The 17,180-nt window shown below is 39.3% G+C and overlaps 3 protein-coding genes across 4 annotated transcripts in view; all 3 read left to right on the forward strand.

The window, feature by feature from the left end:
- Nucleotides 1-17,180, forward strand: part of LOC6534124 (venom dipeptidyl peptidase 4) — a 72,708-nt gene that overhangs the window by 5,712 nt on the left and 49,816 nt on the right. Inside the window, exon 2 of one of the 2 annotated variants that reach the window (XM_015194969.2) lies at nucleotides 1,735-2,325. In XM_015194969.2, the coding sequence (XP_015050455.1) occupies nucleotides 1,915-2,325 (411 nt within the window). In that variant the 5' untranslated portion in view covers nucleotides 1,735-1,914. The remainder of the gene's footprint in view (nucleotides 1-1,734; nucleotides 2,326-17,180) is intronic. The other variant, XM_015194968.2, reaches the window with a different exon arrangement.
- On the forward strand, nucleotides 6,568-7,628 carry LOC6534117 (dynein axonemal assembly factor 6). The gene is made up of 3 exons (XM_002094765.3): nucleotides 6,568-6,906; nucleotides 6,965-7,203; nucleotides 7,263-7,628. Exons 1-3 carry the CDS (start codon nucleotides 6,777-6,779, stop codon nucleotides 7,524-7,526), a joined length of 633 nt encoding a protein of 210 aa, XP_002094801.1. The 5' UTR covers nucleotides 6,568-6,776; the 3' UTR covers nucleotides 7,527-7,628.
- LOC6534118 lies at nucleotides 13,273-13,866 on the forward strand. The gene has a single exon (XM_002094766.4). The coding sequence runs from the start codon at nucleotides 13,365-13,367 to the stop codon at nucleotides 13,710-13,712; it is 348 nt and encodes a 115-aa protein (XP_002094802.2). The 5' UTR covers nucleotides 13,273-13,364; the 3' UTR covers nucleotides 13,713-13,866.

A 17,180-nucleotide genomic window follows, 5' to 3' on the forward strand; every position in this document is an offset into this window, starting at 1 on the left:
TTTTTTAGGTGATTTTATTTAGAATTCTTTTGGAAATAGTTAACAAAATAGTTCTTTACATTTGGGTAAAAATTTTACAAATTCACGATTTCTGTTTCACATCGGTTCTTTCGAGCAGTGTACAGAGTTGGCCAAGTCAGAACGAAGAGAGCATACGCATGCTTGCTGGCTAACCTGGGTTCTCAATATGCTAATGTGACAGTTTGCTTTGGCTAAGTTTAATTTTTTTCATTCTTTTCTTTTTTTTTTTTTTTGATGGAGTGTGTGCGTTGGGAGTTCTTGGTTCTTCCTCTTTCCTGCTGTCGCCGACATCGTCTGTTTAACGTTTGTTTATTATGCTCGTAACGTCAATACACCGTGAAAATTCAAATCAATGGGGAATTGATTTAGGCATTTAAGGCAGATAAAAGAGTAATAACCGTTAGTCTTACACAGTTTCAATTAAGAAATTCAAAATGTAGAAATGACTCATTATACTTATATAATAGGTCAATAAAATAAAGTTAATTCAAAAGACTTTTGTAATAGTTTTACAGCACTTAAGTTGAGCAATACAAATTAAGTAGCTTTGCTTAGGAAATCATTAACAAAAGTAACTTGTTAGGACATTATTTTCAGTGCAGTTCTGGCAAATATTTTCTAATGGCTCACAGCCACTTATAAAGTGGAAGTGGAAACAAGAGATCACTCCCCACAGTCAACACAAACATCCTTATAGATCGGCAAATATGGACTTAAAATATTATGTAAGCGAAAGAGAGATTCGAAATATATATTTCTGATCGTAATGATATAAGCCTTCCAGCACACAAACACACTCGTGGTATTTCATTTTAGTTTTTCATAACTCGAACCCTTTCATCTTTCCGACGACTTTTCACTTGCTCAGGGAAATCCAACTGTTTTTCGCATTTTCATGTTCATTTGTCACTGCATGATTTAACAAAAAAGAAAATCGAGTAATTTCAGTTTTTGCATTTGCTCAACTGTCAGAGTGTAATTTAAATTACTTTAAATGTGTTTCAACTGAACTCGGCTACTGCAGTTGACCCAATTAAGTGGAAATTCATTAAAAGTGTTCGGCATCAAATAATTGTATTGTGTGATTTGATAATGTAATGAGTGCACAGCGACAGTCCTTTTGAAATATGAATCGCTTAATTGTCATTAAATCGAATAATGTCATTGGACAGATGGCAAAATGAATGTCATAGCCAGAATGGAAAATGTATTTTCTGCTAAGTGAAGTGAAAAGGATAAACTGCTGGTTCCAAACTTAACTGACATATAATTGATAAGCCAAAAGATGTATTTAAGCACTGACTTTTTGGCATAATAATAATATTTATTATATAAACAAATGTGTATTTGGCTTTCAGTGATTGATTTTTGGGAGGTTTTCTCGTTCAAAAGGAATTTCACTTCACATCTGTAACAATACGCATGCAAATGTTGTGAATTCCAGTTTAACAACCCATGAGGCACTCCCTATTACTTCCTTTCATGTTCTCTAACTATTCCAAGTGCAATTTCCTTGGGTTGCTCAAACACAACAGACAGTGATTCACTTGCAATTACTCTCTTATGCAAAACTCAACAATCCATGCCGAAAAATGAAAAGTAATCTACATAAGATGTGCTCAGGGTATTCAATGGGGTTCCTTATTAATTGAAAGCATGCAAATTTCGCCTCTTCTAATTTTTCAAACTTTAAATTGTTTTCTTTTCGGGCAGCAGACACTCGTAATTGTTAATTGGAGTGAAGCCAACTGAGACACCACTACAGCAGAGAAAGGTTAGAAACCCAGGGAACCAGAAAGCGATTCCCTGACATGCGAGACAGAGTTTTGAATCCGTGACGACAATCATTGCATCATCGCGAGTAGAATTCATTATTAGAAGTAGCCAAGCAAGATGAGTGCCGCCGGCTGGCTTGATATGAATGCAGCTCTTCAGAACCTCGACTCTCCGCCGGAGTCCGTCAAAAAGTCCAGAAGCAAACGGAGGAGCAGCTATGCCGGACGAAGTGCCTCCACAACCGGAGTTCATGGACGTGGCAGCATTGGCACCATTAGTTCTGGACTAATTAAATTATTCCGGGAGCGCTTCCTCAGCAGCTCTTCCGGGGACTCCGGCAAATATAGAAAGCTCAGGCAAAGGGATGCCGAATCTGGCAGGTTGGGAGCCAGTGCATCCAGTTCATCGGGAGAGGATGAGGACCCCAGCAGCAGCAGCAGCGTCGAGGATCTCTTCGCCAACGAGGCGGAACGTCGCAAGTGGCACAGGAAAACTTCGGAGCAGCGACGAAGGACTTCCAGAAAAAAGGTGAGTGGTTTTCCTTGATTTTCTTCAATTTGAATACTAAATATTTATACACTTTTTCTCTTTGACATATTCACTATATTAAACATTCTATAATATATACACGATACCTTTGATTAATTAATTGTGGTTTATAATCTATAATTATGGATTCATGGTTATGATGAATATAAAACCATACTTCTCTATTATATTTAATAAATTATATTTATTATATAATGATAACATTTCCTTTAATCCATACCTACTTAAGCAATATTTGTAATTATTTATTCGTTAATGAAACAACGCTGATAGGGCTTAAAAGCCTGGCTGAAAAGAAAGCTCTCATTAACTGCTTTGCATTTTGATATCGCCGTCAGCTGATTTTCGATATTCCGATCAGGTCTTCTGTACTACAGTTACGTGTGCGGCTTTATCAGACTTGGATTTGATTCCGAAATTGGTTCACTCTCAGCACGAACTGTCGCATGGAAAACTATAAACATTCCATTTTCAGTTTCGTTTTCGTTCACTGGCAGTGCTCATTTGCATTAAATTAAATTTAATTTCGATTGGCACATTAGATAATTGCATTAATAACTTGGGTGTGGTCGAGTTGTAATGGGTGGCTATTTGATAACTATTTAATGAGAGTCATTTTATAATGGGGTTACTGGACGATACGCTCTATTTCTGAGCTATGTGATTTCACTTTCGTTTGCCATACGTCTGGTTAATTAAGAAATACATGATAAATGATGAATTTAAAAATAAAAATTGTTTTATATTTAATGTTGCAATTAATCATGTTATAGTGTACTCTATCTTCCAGGCAAATGCATAGTTGCTAAACATTTGTTTTCTGTTGCTACATAAAAGATATCAAAGATGATATATAGAATAATAGTTATTTATATATATATATTATAAATTATATATACAAAAAATTCGAGGAAATGCTACAAACATGATTAAAATTTCTTGAATATTTTCATAGTCTCCTCATATTTATTGTAAGTTTTCCAATTTGCATGTTTGACTTCTTGATCCACTGTGATTTTTTCCGCAAACAGCTGAGCGGAAAGCTTTCACTTTGTTTACAAACAAACGGCTAAAAGCTGCTCCACTCTTCCAAACTCCACTTCTGTTTCTTTCATTTTTCGCTCACTGCTCTCATGAGTGATTTTCCCGCCGGGCTTTTCATCTGACTCAAATCTCAGCCTCTGACTCTAATCGCCTTCAATCCTGCATGTGGTCTAGTTTCCGTATTGCCGGAATTTCGCCTAACGTTTTTGTGCTTCTCTATTTATATATTTTTTTTTTACCATTTCGTGGTCCAGCGGACTTTAAAGCCGAAGTCGTTTAAAGTTGCCCGCCTTTTTGGCCAATGTTTTGTTTGTTTGTTTGCTGGATTTGCTCAGCCGCACTGTGGGCCGTGTGAGAGTGAGAAGGAAACGAAGAAGGAGGGGGCGACGGTTTGCGATGCTAGTTTTATTTTTATGCTGCTCCTAACTCGCTTGACTGCACATCCTGTTCATCCTGTTTTTCCATTTTGGCTTCGTGGCCATGTTCCTTTTTTCTATGCGAATTATTCAGCTAGGCGCATTCATTTTAGAAATACACAGACAAAACATCTTGTGCAAATAAGCTGTTTAAGGTATTTATTTTGTTGGTAATAGTAATATATGTAGATAATATTTCGTTTAGGTATTTTTTAATAATTTAGAAATATTCGGTTTATTTTGTCGTATAAATTTACTGCCCTCTTTTGAAAATTACTAGAACATGGTTTATACTGCGTAAAAGAGAGCGAAAACATAAAAGATTCTTACTTATAAAACAACTTTTAAAATATACTTTCGTTCATCATTCAAACAAAGTTATAGACAAATAATAGTAATTGCAGTAATATTTGTCTCAAGTGCATTTCCAAACATTTTTCTGTTATGCCTCCCAAAATAAAACGAGCGAAAAATGTATAAATAAATCGCCAAAAATTTGTGCGCCAGAATGTCGCCTGAATAGAAAAAGGAGCCAGTGCAATCAGTAGGCCCAGATCTATGGCGGGAACTTGGCTCCAAAGTTTCGACTCCAGCCAGCTAGCTGCTCCTAACAGCTGGCCAACTCTTACGTAATAACAACCAGTTTGGCCATTTTCGCAGGTCAGGCAGGTGGGGGCCCATCCACACACATGTGGCTCAATGATTTATGCACGCTACTTAATGCCTTCTTAATTACATTTTATGTTACAACCAAAAAATAATAATATCTTGCTGAAAAACAGGAGACAAGAGTCGTGAAGGGAGAAGGCAGAAGAGAGGAGCCGCACACAAATCACATTCCTTCGGAGTGGGGCGGAATGGGAGGAAGGACACGTCCCAGCTGCCAACACAATGCGGAAAACGCTTTCACTTTTACCCTCGCTGCAGCTGCTGTCCCTCTGCCCCTGCCCCCTGCCATTTTCCCCCTCTTTCCCCTAACATCAGCGTACATATGCGACTGAAACAGAAATCTATTTGGCAATGGCCTTGGGCTTGGGGCTAGAAAGGGGAATATCGGGAGGGTTCAGAGGTTCGTTTTTTTTTTCTGGGGGACAGACGTTCTTGTGTATTCAGTCAACACAAATTTGCGTGGCCTTTTTTTGGTGGCTTTTTTTTGTATCTTTGTATCCCCTCCATCTGCAGTTCATTGAAATGTGTGCGACAAGCGGAATACAATTACACCATGGGTTCATGTTCATTGTCTGGATGCGTGACGTCAGCTGGGGATCGGGGCATATATCCCATATCCTGGCCTGCATTCCAATGCGAACGAATGCGAACCCTCTGTTGACAGTGATAGTTGGATTGGATTGCATTGCGAGCCCAAGGTGAAAGTTCTGTTACGTGATGTTTGCGCTGCTTCTGGGGAAAGAGATTTCAGTGGCTTTTTGCGTTGCAGATGAATGAAAGTGGACTCATCCGAATGGGACTCGCATACGTATTTACTTAAACATTTCATTGCATCCGAAGGATAGTGAAATAAATATTTTAAAATAAAACAATAAAAGTAAAGAAGATAGATCAGTCACTACTTTTAGTTAAATTGTACAACATGGATTTTCACTTGATCAAATGTAATTTTACTTCATTAAATGTTAAAAATTTTCATATAATATACAGCAAAGCTGATAAAACCGTAAACTGCAATTTAATAAAATATATATTTGTTTAAATCTTAGCTTGAACGTTGTTGTGCTCCAATTCCCCCAAAAGCTGTTAAAGAGGGTTCTGAAAAAATAGCTTGTCCCTTTTGCAGTGACTGTCTTCATCTGGATCTTCATGTGGAGCCTTTTGGAGCCAACAGCTTTGTAAGCCGGGTTAGTGCCACGTTTACCCAAGCTGCAAATGACAAAGCCATGGTCCGTGGACCGTGGTCGGCTTAAGCCCGGCCAGAACTGTCAAGTGGTCGCCATTGAACCAGCACAAGAAGCGAAATCCCTTTAGAACGAGGACACTTTCGGCGACAGCTCGTGTTAAACAAATTAAACACGTAGCCCACTGGCGGGAATCCTTTTTTGTCGAATGCCAAACTGGGTGCCCCGCTGCGGTCGGTGGCCATTGTGAAAGTGCCATGCTGTTGGCCAGAATCGTGTTGTTAACTTGGCCACGTTTTCGTGTCGACCATCCTACGATTTGCCTGAAAGTCAAATTAGCGTTTCCTCCACTCTTCGCCACTCGAGGGGCGAGCGTGAAAAATGCAAATTTCTGTGCTGTTTCTGTTTCGCTGTTCATAATTTGTACTGGCCATGACCAGGGTGGAAGGTCAAGCCTGGAACAATAATTACACAATTTATAATTCACAAAGCAATTGTTTTTGACAAGTGAAATATTTTTGTTCGAGCACAGTTGGCTCTCTGGCAAAAAGTTTGCCACTAAATGGGCCGCCCAAGTTTTTAATTGAAATGCCTAAAGTGGGTCCCATAGTTTTCCCAACCAGCCAGCCAGTTGAAAGTGAAATGTCGCTAACGGCGGGAAACTGTTCTTGAATAGGGTAACTGCGGACCCTATAACCCTTTGTTAATTTTTGGCTTGTTTGGTAACGAACAGCTCTCGAATTTTCCACGTTGCCAGGATATTTCAAATCACGTTGCCTGGCCAACTAAATAAACAATCTCGAAGGCTACTACACTCGGAAAATAAGTGAAATATTACAATGCACTGTTCTGAGTTGTTTTGCCTTCATGGCAAGCAGCTCGTATATTTTTTCGCAGTGAAGTAGGCTAAGGAACACTTAAGTATATACCTAGAAAATAGTTGTGAAGCCTAAGTAACAAACGGTGTTGTCGATTTTTCCCATTCGGTCGAGTTCACCACAGCAGTGCTCAACCTGTCGAAAAGCTAAAAACTTGTTTAAACCCTGGGAAAAAGTGTGAAAAATTGTAAAAAAGAACTTTAATTATCAATCAAGTGTCTTCAGTTCGCCTTGTAAAAATGTCGATCTTCAACCATCCGGAACAGCTGAAAATGCTGCAGGACCTTCTGAATCCCAATCAGAGAAGAGGCGGCATAGACTACAGCAGCAGTGAGGACGAGGAGGAGTCCATGGTCGTCCACAAGCTGAGTAAATAAAATGGATTCGTAGTACATTGGTCTCAGCTAATCTTCAATTACTCGCTTAGATCCTGGTGGAATTGGCCGTCCCAAGACGGAAGATGCCGCCACTAAGGCTAAGAAGAAAAAGAAACTGAATCCTTTGTGTACTCCCTTGGTGGAGGAGGAGAAAAAGCTGCCTGAGAGTCTGGAAGAATGGCAGGATCGCCAGGAGAAGGAGGACAATGATATACTCGAAACGCGGAAGACTCCCGAGTATACGATGACCTATCGCCAAGCAGTGGGCACCGAGGATGTCTTCTTGCAGGTTAAACAGTTCTCACTTTAAATAGAAAGGATTAGTAATTCACGAAATATATATATTAGATGGGCAATCGCACTGGAGCCTCGGCCAGCTGTGAGGATCTCATTGTGGAGGTTTCCCTGCCGGACGAGGAAATGACTGCCGACAAGATGTCGCTCAGCTTGCAGGAAACTGAATTGGATTTGGGCACGTGTCTGTACCGCTTGCGATTACCGCTTCCCCATCCCGTGAATGTGGATCGTTGTCATGCGAAATACGATAGTGAGCTGAAGAAACTGCGGCTCACTCTGCGCCTGCAGCGGGAGCTAGACTACGTTAATTTCTAAAAACCAATTAAGCATTTCATTTTTAATTGATTTCATATTACACACTAGACACACACAGCCAAGAGTCTAAAATTAAAGTTCCAAAATTGTAACGTGTCCAAACCATTGAGTATATATTATAACATTTTATTGCACGGCGTTTATTTAGATACTTTTACCAAATATTATGTGGTCGTTACTCTCAAATACTAACCAAATATTTTGACGCCAGAGCATTACTCAAATCATCCGCAATTCCAATTCAATTGCCGGCACTTAGGCTTGTTTTCCTACCAAATTGTGCATACGCCGCATGGGCCTTGATGTTGGGTCAATCGAAAATTACGCTCAAACGAAGCATGAAGTATTCCTTGGGCGCTCAGGCCAGCCAGCCTTTATTATGATGCTGTCAAAAATCACTTTGGCTAAATATTTGTCAAGGACAGACACACACAAAAGTCAAATACAACAACACCACGACGACGAGAAAAAGTAAAAGTGGGAAGCCCAAAAAAGTAAAAGTTCAAAATCGAGATTTTTCATACTTGTTCGACCTAATAGGCCATGAGTTGCGGGGCAGCGACTTTTGGGCTTTCAGCCGCACTTGTAGGCTTCAGGTCACCTACAAATACTTCCCGCTGGCTCTGCGGCTGCGTTTTGCCTCATTTACTCCGACTTACACAGGCACATTTCAATTTGTGCGCTCCGGGGGCAGCATGGGTTCCCATTCTGGCCATCCATGATAAAGTGTCATCCTGCTCGGCAAAGAAGAAAAAAATATATATAAGCTTAAGTTCACACGGGCACACAAAAATCGGCAAAAAAAAAGATAAAACTCAAAAGTTTTGGGCAGCTGGAAATGCGTGCCTCGCCTGGCGAACTCGCTTAGAATGAGACCTTTTGCTTTCTTCTTCTTTTTCCTGATGAAAGTTTTCCACAGGACTATGATGATAAATCATCTGACAAGGACTCGGCTGTCGACGGAAAACTTTCAATTTAATTTAAATGCCCGAGTCTCACGGTCGGCGGTGTGGAAGTGGCAAGTAAATTACATCAAATTAGGGAATGAGCTCTTAAAGGACAAATTATTATAATACAAGGGCTTACTTTCGGTTAAATGATGGCAGAGATATGTGTAAATGGAAAAGCTCCCATAGGCAAACCAATTTGTATCCTATCCAATCCCAAAGAACCAATTTCTCACCAACGAAGGAGAAGGGCAAAACGACAAGGTAAACAATTTGAAATTGTATCAGCATTTCCGGAATACTCTTCTTCAGGCTCTTTTCCATTCAATGACGTTCAACAGGAAAAACAAACAAGTCCAGAAAAAAACCATATGTTGATGTTAGACTTCACAAACAAACAAAAGGAAAACTTGGCCGTCCCGAAAAAATAGGAAAACTACGGAAAAACCAACAGAAAAAGGCACACAAAAAAGCATCCTTTTTTTGCAGCTCATTTACACAAACGCACGTTTCTGCAACATCATCACGATGATCATCCCGGCCAAAACCACACCCTTTTTATCATCTCTTAGAAATGTTTTCAAACTATACAAATACAAATACGGTTACCGGCAAATGGGAACGGAAATTCAAATGCAAATTGGGCGCATTTTTCCCACATGCAACTGTAATGGAAAATTTTAGCTACCCCAGGGCAGGAAAATTGCCAAGTTTTTAAAATGTGTAAAATACTGTGTGCGAAATACTTTAAGCTCCAACATATTAATCATTCAACGGCGGCTTGTCCTTGGCTGTTATTCTGGTATGCAATAAATAATTGTAGCACTTGGCCACACTTGAAAAATGCAATAAGCCAAAGGCCACACTTCCTTTTTGCGGCAATCCGTTTTTTCCCTGAGGATTCGTGAGTGGCAAACTGGAGCAAGTGAGTTTGGCCCGAGGTTAAAAGAAGAAGCTGATTGATGAATCCTTAAAGCGAAAAAAGTTGCCATGTTGCTGGAATCTTTGGCCCCTTTGATGCCATTCTGCTTCCGCTGCTTTTGCGGCTAATTGCCATCTGATTAAAGTTAACTCCGCTTACGGCTTAAAGCTTTTCCGGCAACAAGTCACCCTGCTGCATCGGATTCAGTTGTGGGATCTGTGTGGCATTGTCCTTGTTGGTCACTGGAAAATGTTCTCTTGTTTTTATTTCGTGCTGTTTTTTCCTGAGCTTCCGTTCCACATAAATCTGCAGGTTTTATTTTTAATTACCAGTAAAACCATTTTCATGTCGAACAGTTAAAAGTTAAAACCCAAATAAATTTTAATAAAAAAGAAATAAAATATGCAAGAAAATGTTTTTGGAAAGGAGCGCTTTTAAATTCTGGTGAGTCTTTATTGAAAACAGTTTAATAATATTTATTTATTTTACGGTATGAACTTCTCTGAAATATTTCAGCAAGCTTAAAAGGTAGCAATTTAAAAGCGCTTAATGCTAACGAATTTTCTGTGATTTTACAAAATGTCATCCAATTCCATTTTATACTCTTATGAGCCGTGACCTCAAACTTATTTTGTGATCATCATTATATTTTCACACAGTTGCCTTCAACTGCCACAATTTACCAATTTTCGCATAAAACACTTTTCACAGCTCATTAAGGACAACAAATTAAACGGGAGAGCAGGAAAAACAGAGAATACGCACGAAGTTAGAAGTTGCGGCGTTTAAGGAAAAGCGAAGCAAACGAAAATATCACACATACGCCATGTGGTGCGCTGTAGTTAGGCAAGAAGATGGCTTGTTGCTACAAGGAGAAATAACAAAATCATTGTGGAATTTAATTAAGTTGCCCGTTCGGAGCCGCACTTGGTGTGAACAGAAGAGAACGAGACCATTAACACATTTTTCAAGTTTAATTCAACGTAATAACAAATTTTGCTAGGCAAAAATGGCGCATGGCAAGGGGGGTGGTGGCAGCGGGAAATGCTGTGGCACTCCAGCAGCCATATAAATTACAGACAGACATGAGCGGCATACGAGGACTCGCAGGATGCGAAAGTGTTGCCATTAAGTCGCACACGTGTGCCCCAGTAGGGCGGAGAAATGCTACGACGAGAGAAAGCGGAGAAAGTCAGACAAGTCAGTGCCGAGTGCCAGCGGCAGCTGATGGCCCTTCAAGCACATTTCTTCAAGTGGCTTCTATTTCTCAGAGCGCCACCCCCCTAATTAAGACAAATGTAAAAACTACACCAAAAAAGCCCCGAAAACAAAAAAGGAGCGCGAACACAGCTGCACGTAGAGGAAATCATATCAATTAAAGATTAAAAATATATATATAAATCCTACATTAGCTAGAGAAATCCTCAAAAAAAAATGTGGTGCCCAAATGGATTATAATCTTTTTATAAACCCAGATGTTGAGTAATAAAAATGATATGCTACCGAAAGATGACTTTAAAAGAATAACGTCTATTATTTAATAAAAATTAAAGAAGAATATCTTCTAACCCCTAATAAAATATATGAAAGATTTAAAGATATTATTTTTGTCAAAGTTCTGTTAGGAAATTAAACCATTGCTATGACCAATTCGTAGAATATTTTGCGGTGCACTTGTTTGGCACTTCCCCGAAAGTTGATAAAAAGACATTTTCACTTTAGTTCTTTTTGCGACCTGGATGTTGACACACGGCATTTATGTTCGCCCTGACATTGTCACGTGTCTCATCTGGCGCGTCCTGCGTCCTGCGGCAGGAAAGGCACACAAAAGTGAAACAGCAGAGCCGGAGCAACAAAAACAAAGGATGTGGCGAAATGGAAAGGAAAATCCAGTAGCAAATGTCAATGTCTTGCTGAAGTGAATGGCTTTCACCTCGCAAGGAGCTGGGCGTGACCTTTTCACATTAATCTCCAGCCTGATGGCGTTTTAATGCAGGAAACTCAACTATAACTATATGGTTATTTATTGTGATGGGTCTGACAGATGTTGTTCCTGATATGGGATATGGATTGTGTAGCAGGGCTGGAGTCTAACGAACTGGGAAATGGTCTCTGAACATTCAATTATATCATCAATTAGTTGGTCGTGCAACATGTTGCAAGAGTGATTTGGACAGCAGATTAGGCAACAGCATGAGACCACTTGGCATTAACATGGGTATTGATAAAAGAGGGTTATTTCATGGACATATGTACGCCTCCACTAATTTAGATTGATCGCAAGTTGTTATTTTTAATATTTAATGTGAAATATGTGCATAAAGAAATGCTTATAAAGCCCGTAACATGGATCAACGAAGATTTAACGAGGATTAAACAAGTTATATTTAATATTTAATAAGCATCCCTTTTTTTAAGGTTAGATTCTGTAAAACATAAAAAACAGAACTTAAACTGCTTAAACCTATAATAAGTCAAGTGTTTCAACTTATTTTATAAATATTTAATGTACATATAACTTCCTATAACTGAATAAACTAATATTAAAATATTTCAAGTAAATTTATATTACAATTTAAATCCATATCTTTTGATTACTACATTTATTTACAAAAACTTAGTTTATCCCCAACTAAACTACGCCCAAAGATACAAGCGAACAAACGAGAGCGAGCTGAAAAATGTTGCCTACTTAGCAGCGCAACGAGTTTTCAATAGAAAGCCCACAAAGTGAAAGACGTCGCAAAAGTCAAAGCCTTGCCACAAGCCAAATGCCAAATGGCATTATCAATAGAGGATTCAGCGAATCCCGGAACATATATAGAAAGCCAAGTGTGTAAATCTGACTGGGTGCAGTCATGAACATGCATTCGCAGCTACAGCTCCATATAAAACTTAGTACATACATATATGTATATGTGTAGTGCCATGCCATTTATTCCATTGAACAAAAACTCATTTGTAAGTGTTTTTATGCGTAACGGAATTTATTATAAAGGAGGAGCAGTTCGCAGCAGATTTATTGCTTTATTACGATGTGGCAGAGCGATGGATATCAAGATGGGAATCCAGTTTGGCGACAAAGGCCAGAGGAAAATAAAGAAATGGCTGGCAAATATTTAGCACACGGAGGCGAAAAACTCACAGAAACGAGGATGGCAAAGAGCCATGGGAAAACGGGCGGGTTAAGAGGAAAATGGCGAGAGAATGAATGCTGCATTTCCGTCTTTTTCGGCTTTTGTCTCTTTTTCTGCGTAGGGATTTTCCTCGAATGGCAGGCAGCAGGCAGCGGGCTGTGGGTAAAATGAACGGAATGGTGTGGACCTTGAGGGCGTTTCACATCATCGACATCGTCATCAGCATCATTCTCATTGCAGTCGTTAAGTTATAGACTTTGATTTCGTTCGCTGCCTTCAGCTGGGGGGAAACTTTCACCCCACTGCCACCCACAAAGTGCGCCCTTTTTCGGCAGAGTCGTTTCAGAGATTTATTTGCCTTGTGCCCTGGCAACTTTCGACTGTCGACTCTCGACATCCATATCCGTATCGTTTGCTCTCCTCACTCTTAAATGGCTTTAATTGATTTCTGATTTTATGACCCTGCTGCACATTTCACACTTGATTACATGCCAAGTGGGCTTCGATTTCTTAAGATGTCTTAAATCGTTGTATTCTCAATTTTAAGTTAATCAAATCGTTAGTTTCAAAAAAATCTTCACTTGAAACATTGTTTCATGTCTCGTATAATTAAAAAATCCCCAACAATGTACGCTTATTTACCTAATTTAATAAATTATTAAATTACATATTTTAGGACTTTTAATCCTTTATATACAGTGACTATAAGAAACAATGTGCTGTAGATTTTGTTGTCAGTATAAATTAAATCTCCTATCTATTTGCTCCAAAGTCTGTTCTGTTTCGCAGCTCCCGTATAATAAAATAAAAAAAAAAAATATTTTGTGTCAATATGTCAATGTCGGACGACGGATCTGATATATTTCAAGACCTTGAAAGCTATGAGCCCTATGGAGAATGTAGCCAAAACAACAGTGTTGAGGATACAGTCGTGGTGCCTTTGGATACCTCTGAGGACGCTCAGTTCTCTGAGCAGATGTTTACCAGCATTCAGGAGCGTCTAAGCCGAATCATAAAGCGCATTAACCTGGCCAACTCTGCCGTGACTCAGATGAAGAGGAAACTGCATGCTCAGATTCCATCAGCAGCTGTGGTCGAAAATGCCGACCAGTTGGCTGGAGGCGATAATACTTTGAGATTTGAGAGCATTGAACAAAGAAACGAAGCCACCCACGAATGATTTAAGAACACTTTTAAATTGCTCCCTTTCAAAAATGTTGTAAATTTTATGTGAACTCCAGAGGCACATTTAACAACTCACAAACAGACACGAGCAACATTTAAAAGTTATTTGTTAATAAATTATGCGTTTACCCAAGCTAAGAATTTAAAAACTGACACAAAACTTGTCGATGAGCTCAAAGGCGAACTATTATATAAGGCTCACATGGACTTTTGTCGCCATAATTTAAACCATTTTCCAACGCTATTTGCAATTTATTAGTGGCTTTCCACACACAATTGGAAAACTTGCTTTCCCTCGGTCCACAAACTATGACTTCTTTTCGGCGCACAATAAACTTTTCATTGACCGCCCTTCAAAAATGTTACCCCAAGCAATTTCGAGCAGCTGCACTTTGTCAGGGGGCCTTTTGTTTTGTGGAAAACTTTGCCGGAGACCCAAAACGAAAGACAAAGTCGGAAAATTTGAGACTGAAATTTGCATTTGCCCTTCGTCACATTCACATACAAAGACGAATTGCCTTGGAGCCAAACAAATATGTTAAAAGCAATAAATAAGGAAGAACATTCTTCAAGTTCGTCGTCTGCCGCTCGAGATATGGGCAAAAAGTAGTTTTGCGAAAAATGCCAACAGAAAGCTGAAGCCGAATTTTATCAATGGAAATGAAGCCAAACATAATTTGCCCTTAAATGCCGTTGCAACAGCGTTAAATTATATGAAATATTTTTATTGTTAACTTGCAAAAATGTCACAAGCATTTTGTCAGCTGTTAAATCTCGACGCCAGCAATTGTTCAGTGCGTCTATCACTCCAACTGGTGCAACTAAGGCATGTTGCAGCTGCTCCTCGGATTCCCTTTTTGCTCCTCCTCGAATCCTGTGGCAGTTTGTCAAAGTCCAGAGTCGTGGTACTCGCTTTTCCAGTGGCTCACAGTCGCATTGTGTCACAACTCCCAGCTTCATGCTTAAGTTAACTTTGGCTCAATGTTGTGACTACGCAATGTGTGTGATAACCGAGTTGACTGAGTGAACTCACTCGGCTGAATGAATGGTGCCTGAGTGGGCAAAATGACTGCAGAGCGGCACTCAGTGCCAAGATAAATTCGAAACTTTTACGCTGCTGCGGAAGGCTTACAGACAAAATATAGTTTGTGTTTCGTTTCCTACACTTGTGCGTTATGTTAGTAATCGTGCTTCGAATGGGTAAATTATAAGAAATTTAATAAGATACCACAAAATTTGAGATTTTATCTTAACTGAATTACAACAACTGCAAACGCATTTTATCTTGGATCCACGATTATAAATAATTTGTGATTCGAATACAACACTTTGTAAAGTATTATACTAATGAAGATAATACTTATTAATGGGCGCTTGACTGAAATGTTATCAATTAAAAGCATCGACTTAAGCATATAATTTCCGTCTGTAGCCTTTGAAGTCAAAACGAACACGTCTCCCTCTACCACAACGTTATCGATTCATTAAAATTTCAATATGAGGCCCACATGAAATTCAATTACAAAATGCCACAAAATCCGAAACAGCCAGCCATGAATCTGTGCCCATAAATTCACGCAAGAGCTCGTCACTCTTTTTCCTGACTTGGGACCGTACCCACACAATTTAGAATGTGGAACGCCGAGGAGACCTAAACGGAGAAAATGCCCAGGTTCAATGTAACCTGTCACAGGCAGCCGACAAACTAATAACGTTTCGATAATCGCAACTGGGAAAGTGAAAAGTGGATGGCGGCGGGGGAAAACGGGCATTCATGGGAAATCAATCGCGTTGAAATCGAAACTGAAATTGAAACCGAAAACGAAACTGGGGCTGCGGCTGATGGGTTTCGACTGAGAAGTGTCCTGTCATTTGGCCAGTCATTTGAGGTCCTCACTCAACAGATTTTTCAAGGCCCTCTGCCTGATGGCCATACCGATGATGATATTGATGACTAACTCTCAATGACTGTCCATTTTCTGTCGGCTTAAACAGTGCTGTTAGCAACTATTTCAAAAAAAGGAAACAAGTCGACCAAAGCAACCAAAGCAGCGGGAAAAAGTTTAACAAGTTAAAGCAGCTGGGAAAAAATAAACCTAAAACTGTTTAACATATGTTTAGGCATTTTAATATTTTGTAAATATTTTTTTAAATTTATAAGCTTGTTGCTGTTATTTGGATTCAATTGGGCTACTCTAAAGATCTTATTTAATTTTCGACAAGAGTAGATTGTTCTATTCTATGCAGAAAATAGACGAAATAGCAACACTGAAAACGACCTATCTCGAGTGAGTATTTTCCCGTTGGTAATCTGTGGAAATTAGCATTTCAATCAAATCTACTTTTATGTGTCTGACTTGTTTTATGCCTCAACGACAGCAACAAAGGCATCCTGATCACCCTCATCATCATCATCATTCGGAAAATGAAATTGTATCCATTCTGTTTATGCATTTGACGAGCTTCGAAAAGGAAAATTGTCGAAATTGATTGATTAAATATTTATTCATACGGAAGTGCTTAACGTGTTTTCCCTTTTTGCCCAGTTTGGGAGATTCCTACATATTTATGAACTGTGGTTATTTTTTGTCCCTGTTTGCCGTCTACTTTTGGAAGTTTTTTCCTCGGCTTCTCCCTTCCATTAATTTAGTTAACATGGAATCCCTCTTGGGCGTGGTTTAGCTGCTTGCTAAGAAGGAAATTGCAGGTAACCAGGAACTTACAGTAGAAAAATATTAATAGCCGAGCTAGTTTTTAAAAGATTAGGTGAAATGTAATGGATAATATTATCATCTATTATCATTATCATTTAATTTAAAGGACTCTCAAAGAATCTTACTCCCATAATAGATGTCAAGGAATAAGTAACCAATCAAACTGTGTTCCACCCTTTTAAATAATACTTCCCTTATACGAATCACGCAAATATTTGTTCGCCAGACTTTTCCCGCATTCCACTTTAACTTCTGGATGAAATTTCCCCAGACAATGTCTGAAGAGCTCAAATCGCCTGGGAGCTTGCCTCATTAATTCGGTTACTTCCCGGCACTTAAAGTCAATCAACTGGCCCGCAGGAAGTCTTAATTAAACAAACTTGTTCGGTAAATCTTTTCTAAATGGTCTTCTGTAACACAAACAGGATGGGATATCGAGTAGCTCTTTGGGACTGGCCAGCCGAAAATCAGAGCATTTTGCAGCTACTCATGTTAGTGTTGAACAAATGCCTATTCCGGATACACTTAGCCTGAGTATGAGGCAGCCGGAAAAGGGTAATCCAGACTCAATTTGCGGCTAAACGTGCAAAACAATTCGGCGGCTCTGGCGCATTTTCGACTTTGATTTTCCCCAGCTATTTTTAGTTCCCAGGGAGCAGACTACATTCGCTTTGATTTGGCAACCAAGGGTCCTTCACGAATTGGTAGTGGGTAGGCTTAAAGCACTTCTGGATGCACTTGGAATGGCA

Source organism: Drosophila yakuba, chromosome 3L (assembly GCF_016746365.2).
Source record: "Drosophila yakuba strain Tai18E2 chromosome 3L, Prin_Dyak_Tai18E2_2.1, whole genome shotgun sequence".
NCBI lineage: Eukaryota > Metazoa > Arthropoda > Insecta > Diptera > Drosophilidae > Drosophila > Drosophila yakuba.

What these genes read in the sequence shown, in the direction of transcription:
- LOC6534117 (XM_002094765.3), top strand. Translation starts at nt 6,777, where the DNA reads ATGTCGATCTTCAACCATCCGGAACAGCTGAAAATGCTGCAGGACCTT. An exon ending in CATGGTCGTCCACAAGCTGA is followed by an intron (nt 6,907 to 6,964) that starts GTAAATAAAATG and finishes TTACTCGCTTAG; the next exon opens with ATCCTGGTGGAATTGGCCGT. An exon ending in CCGAGGATGTCTTCTTGCAG is followed by an intron (nt 7,204 to 7,262) that starts GTTAAACAGTTC and finishes TATATATATTAG; the next exon opens with ATGGGCAATCGCACTGGAGC.
- LOC6534118 (XM_002094766.4), top strand. Translation starts at nt 13,365, where the DNA reads ATGTCAATGTCGGACGACGGATCTGATATATTTCAAGACCTTGAAAGC.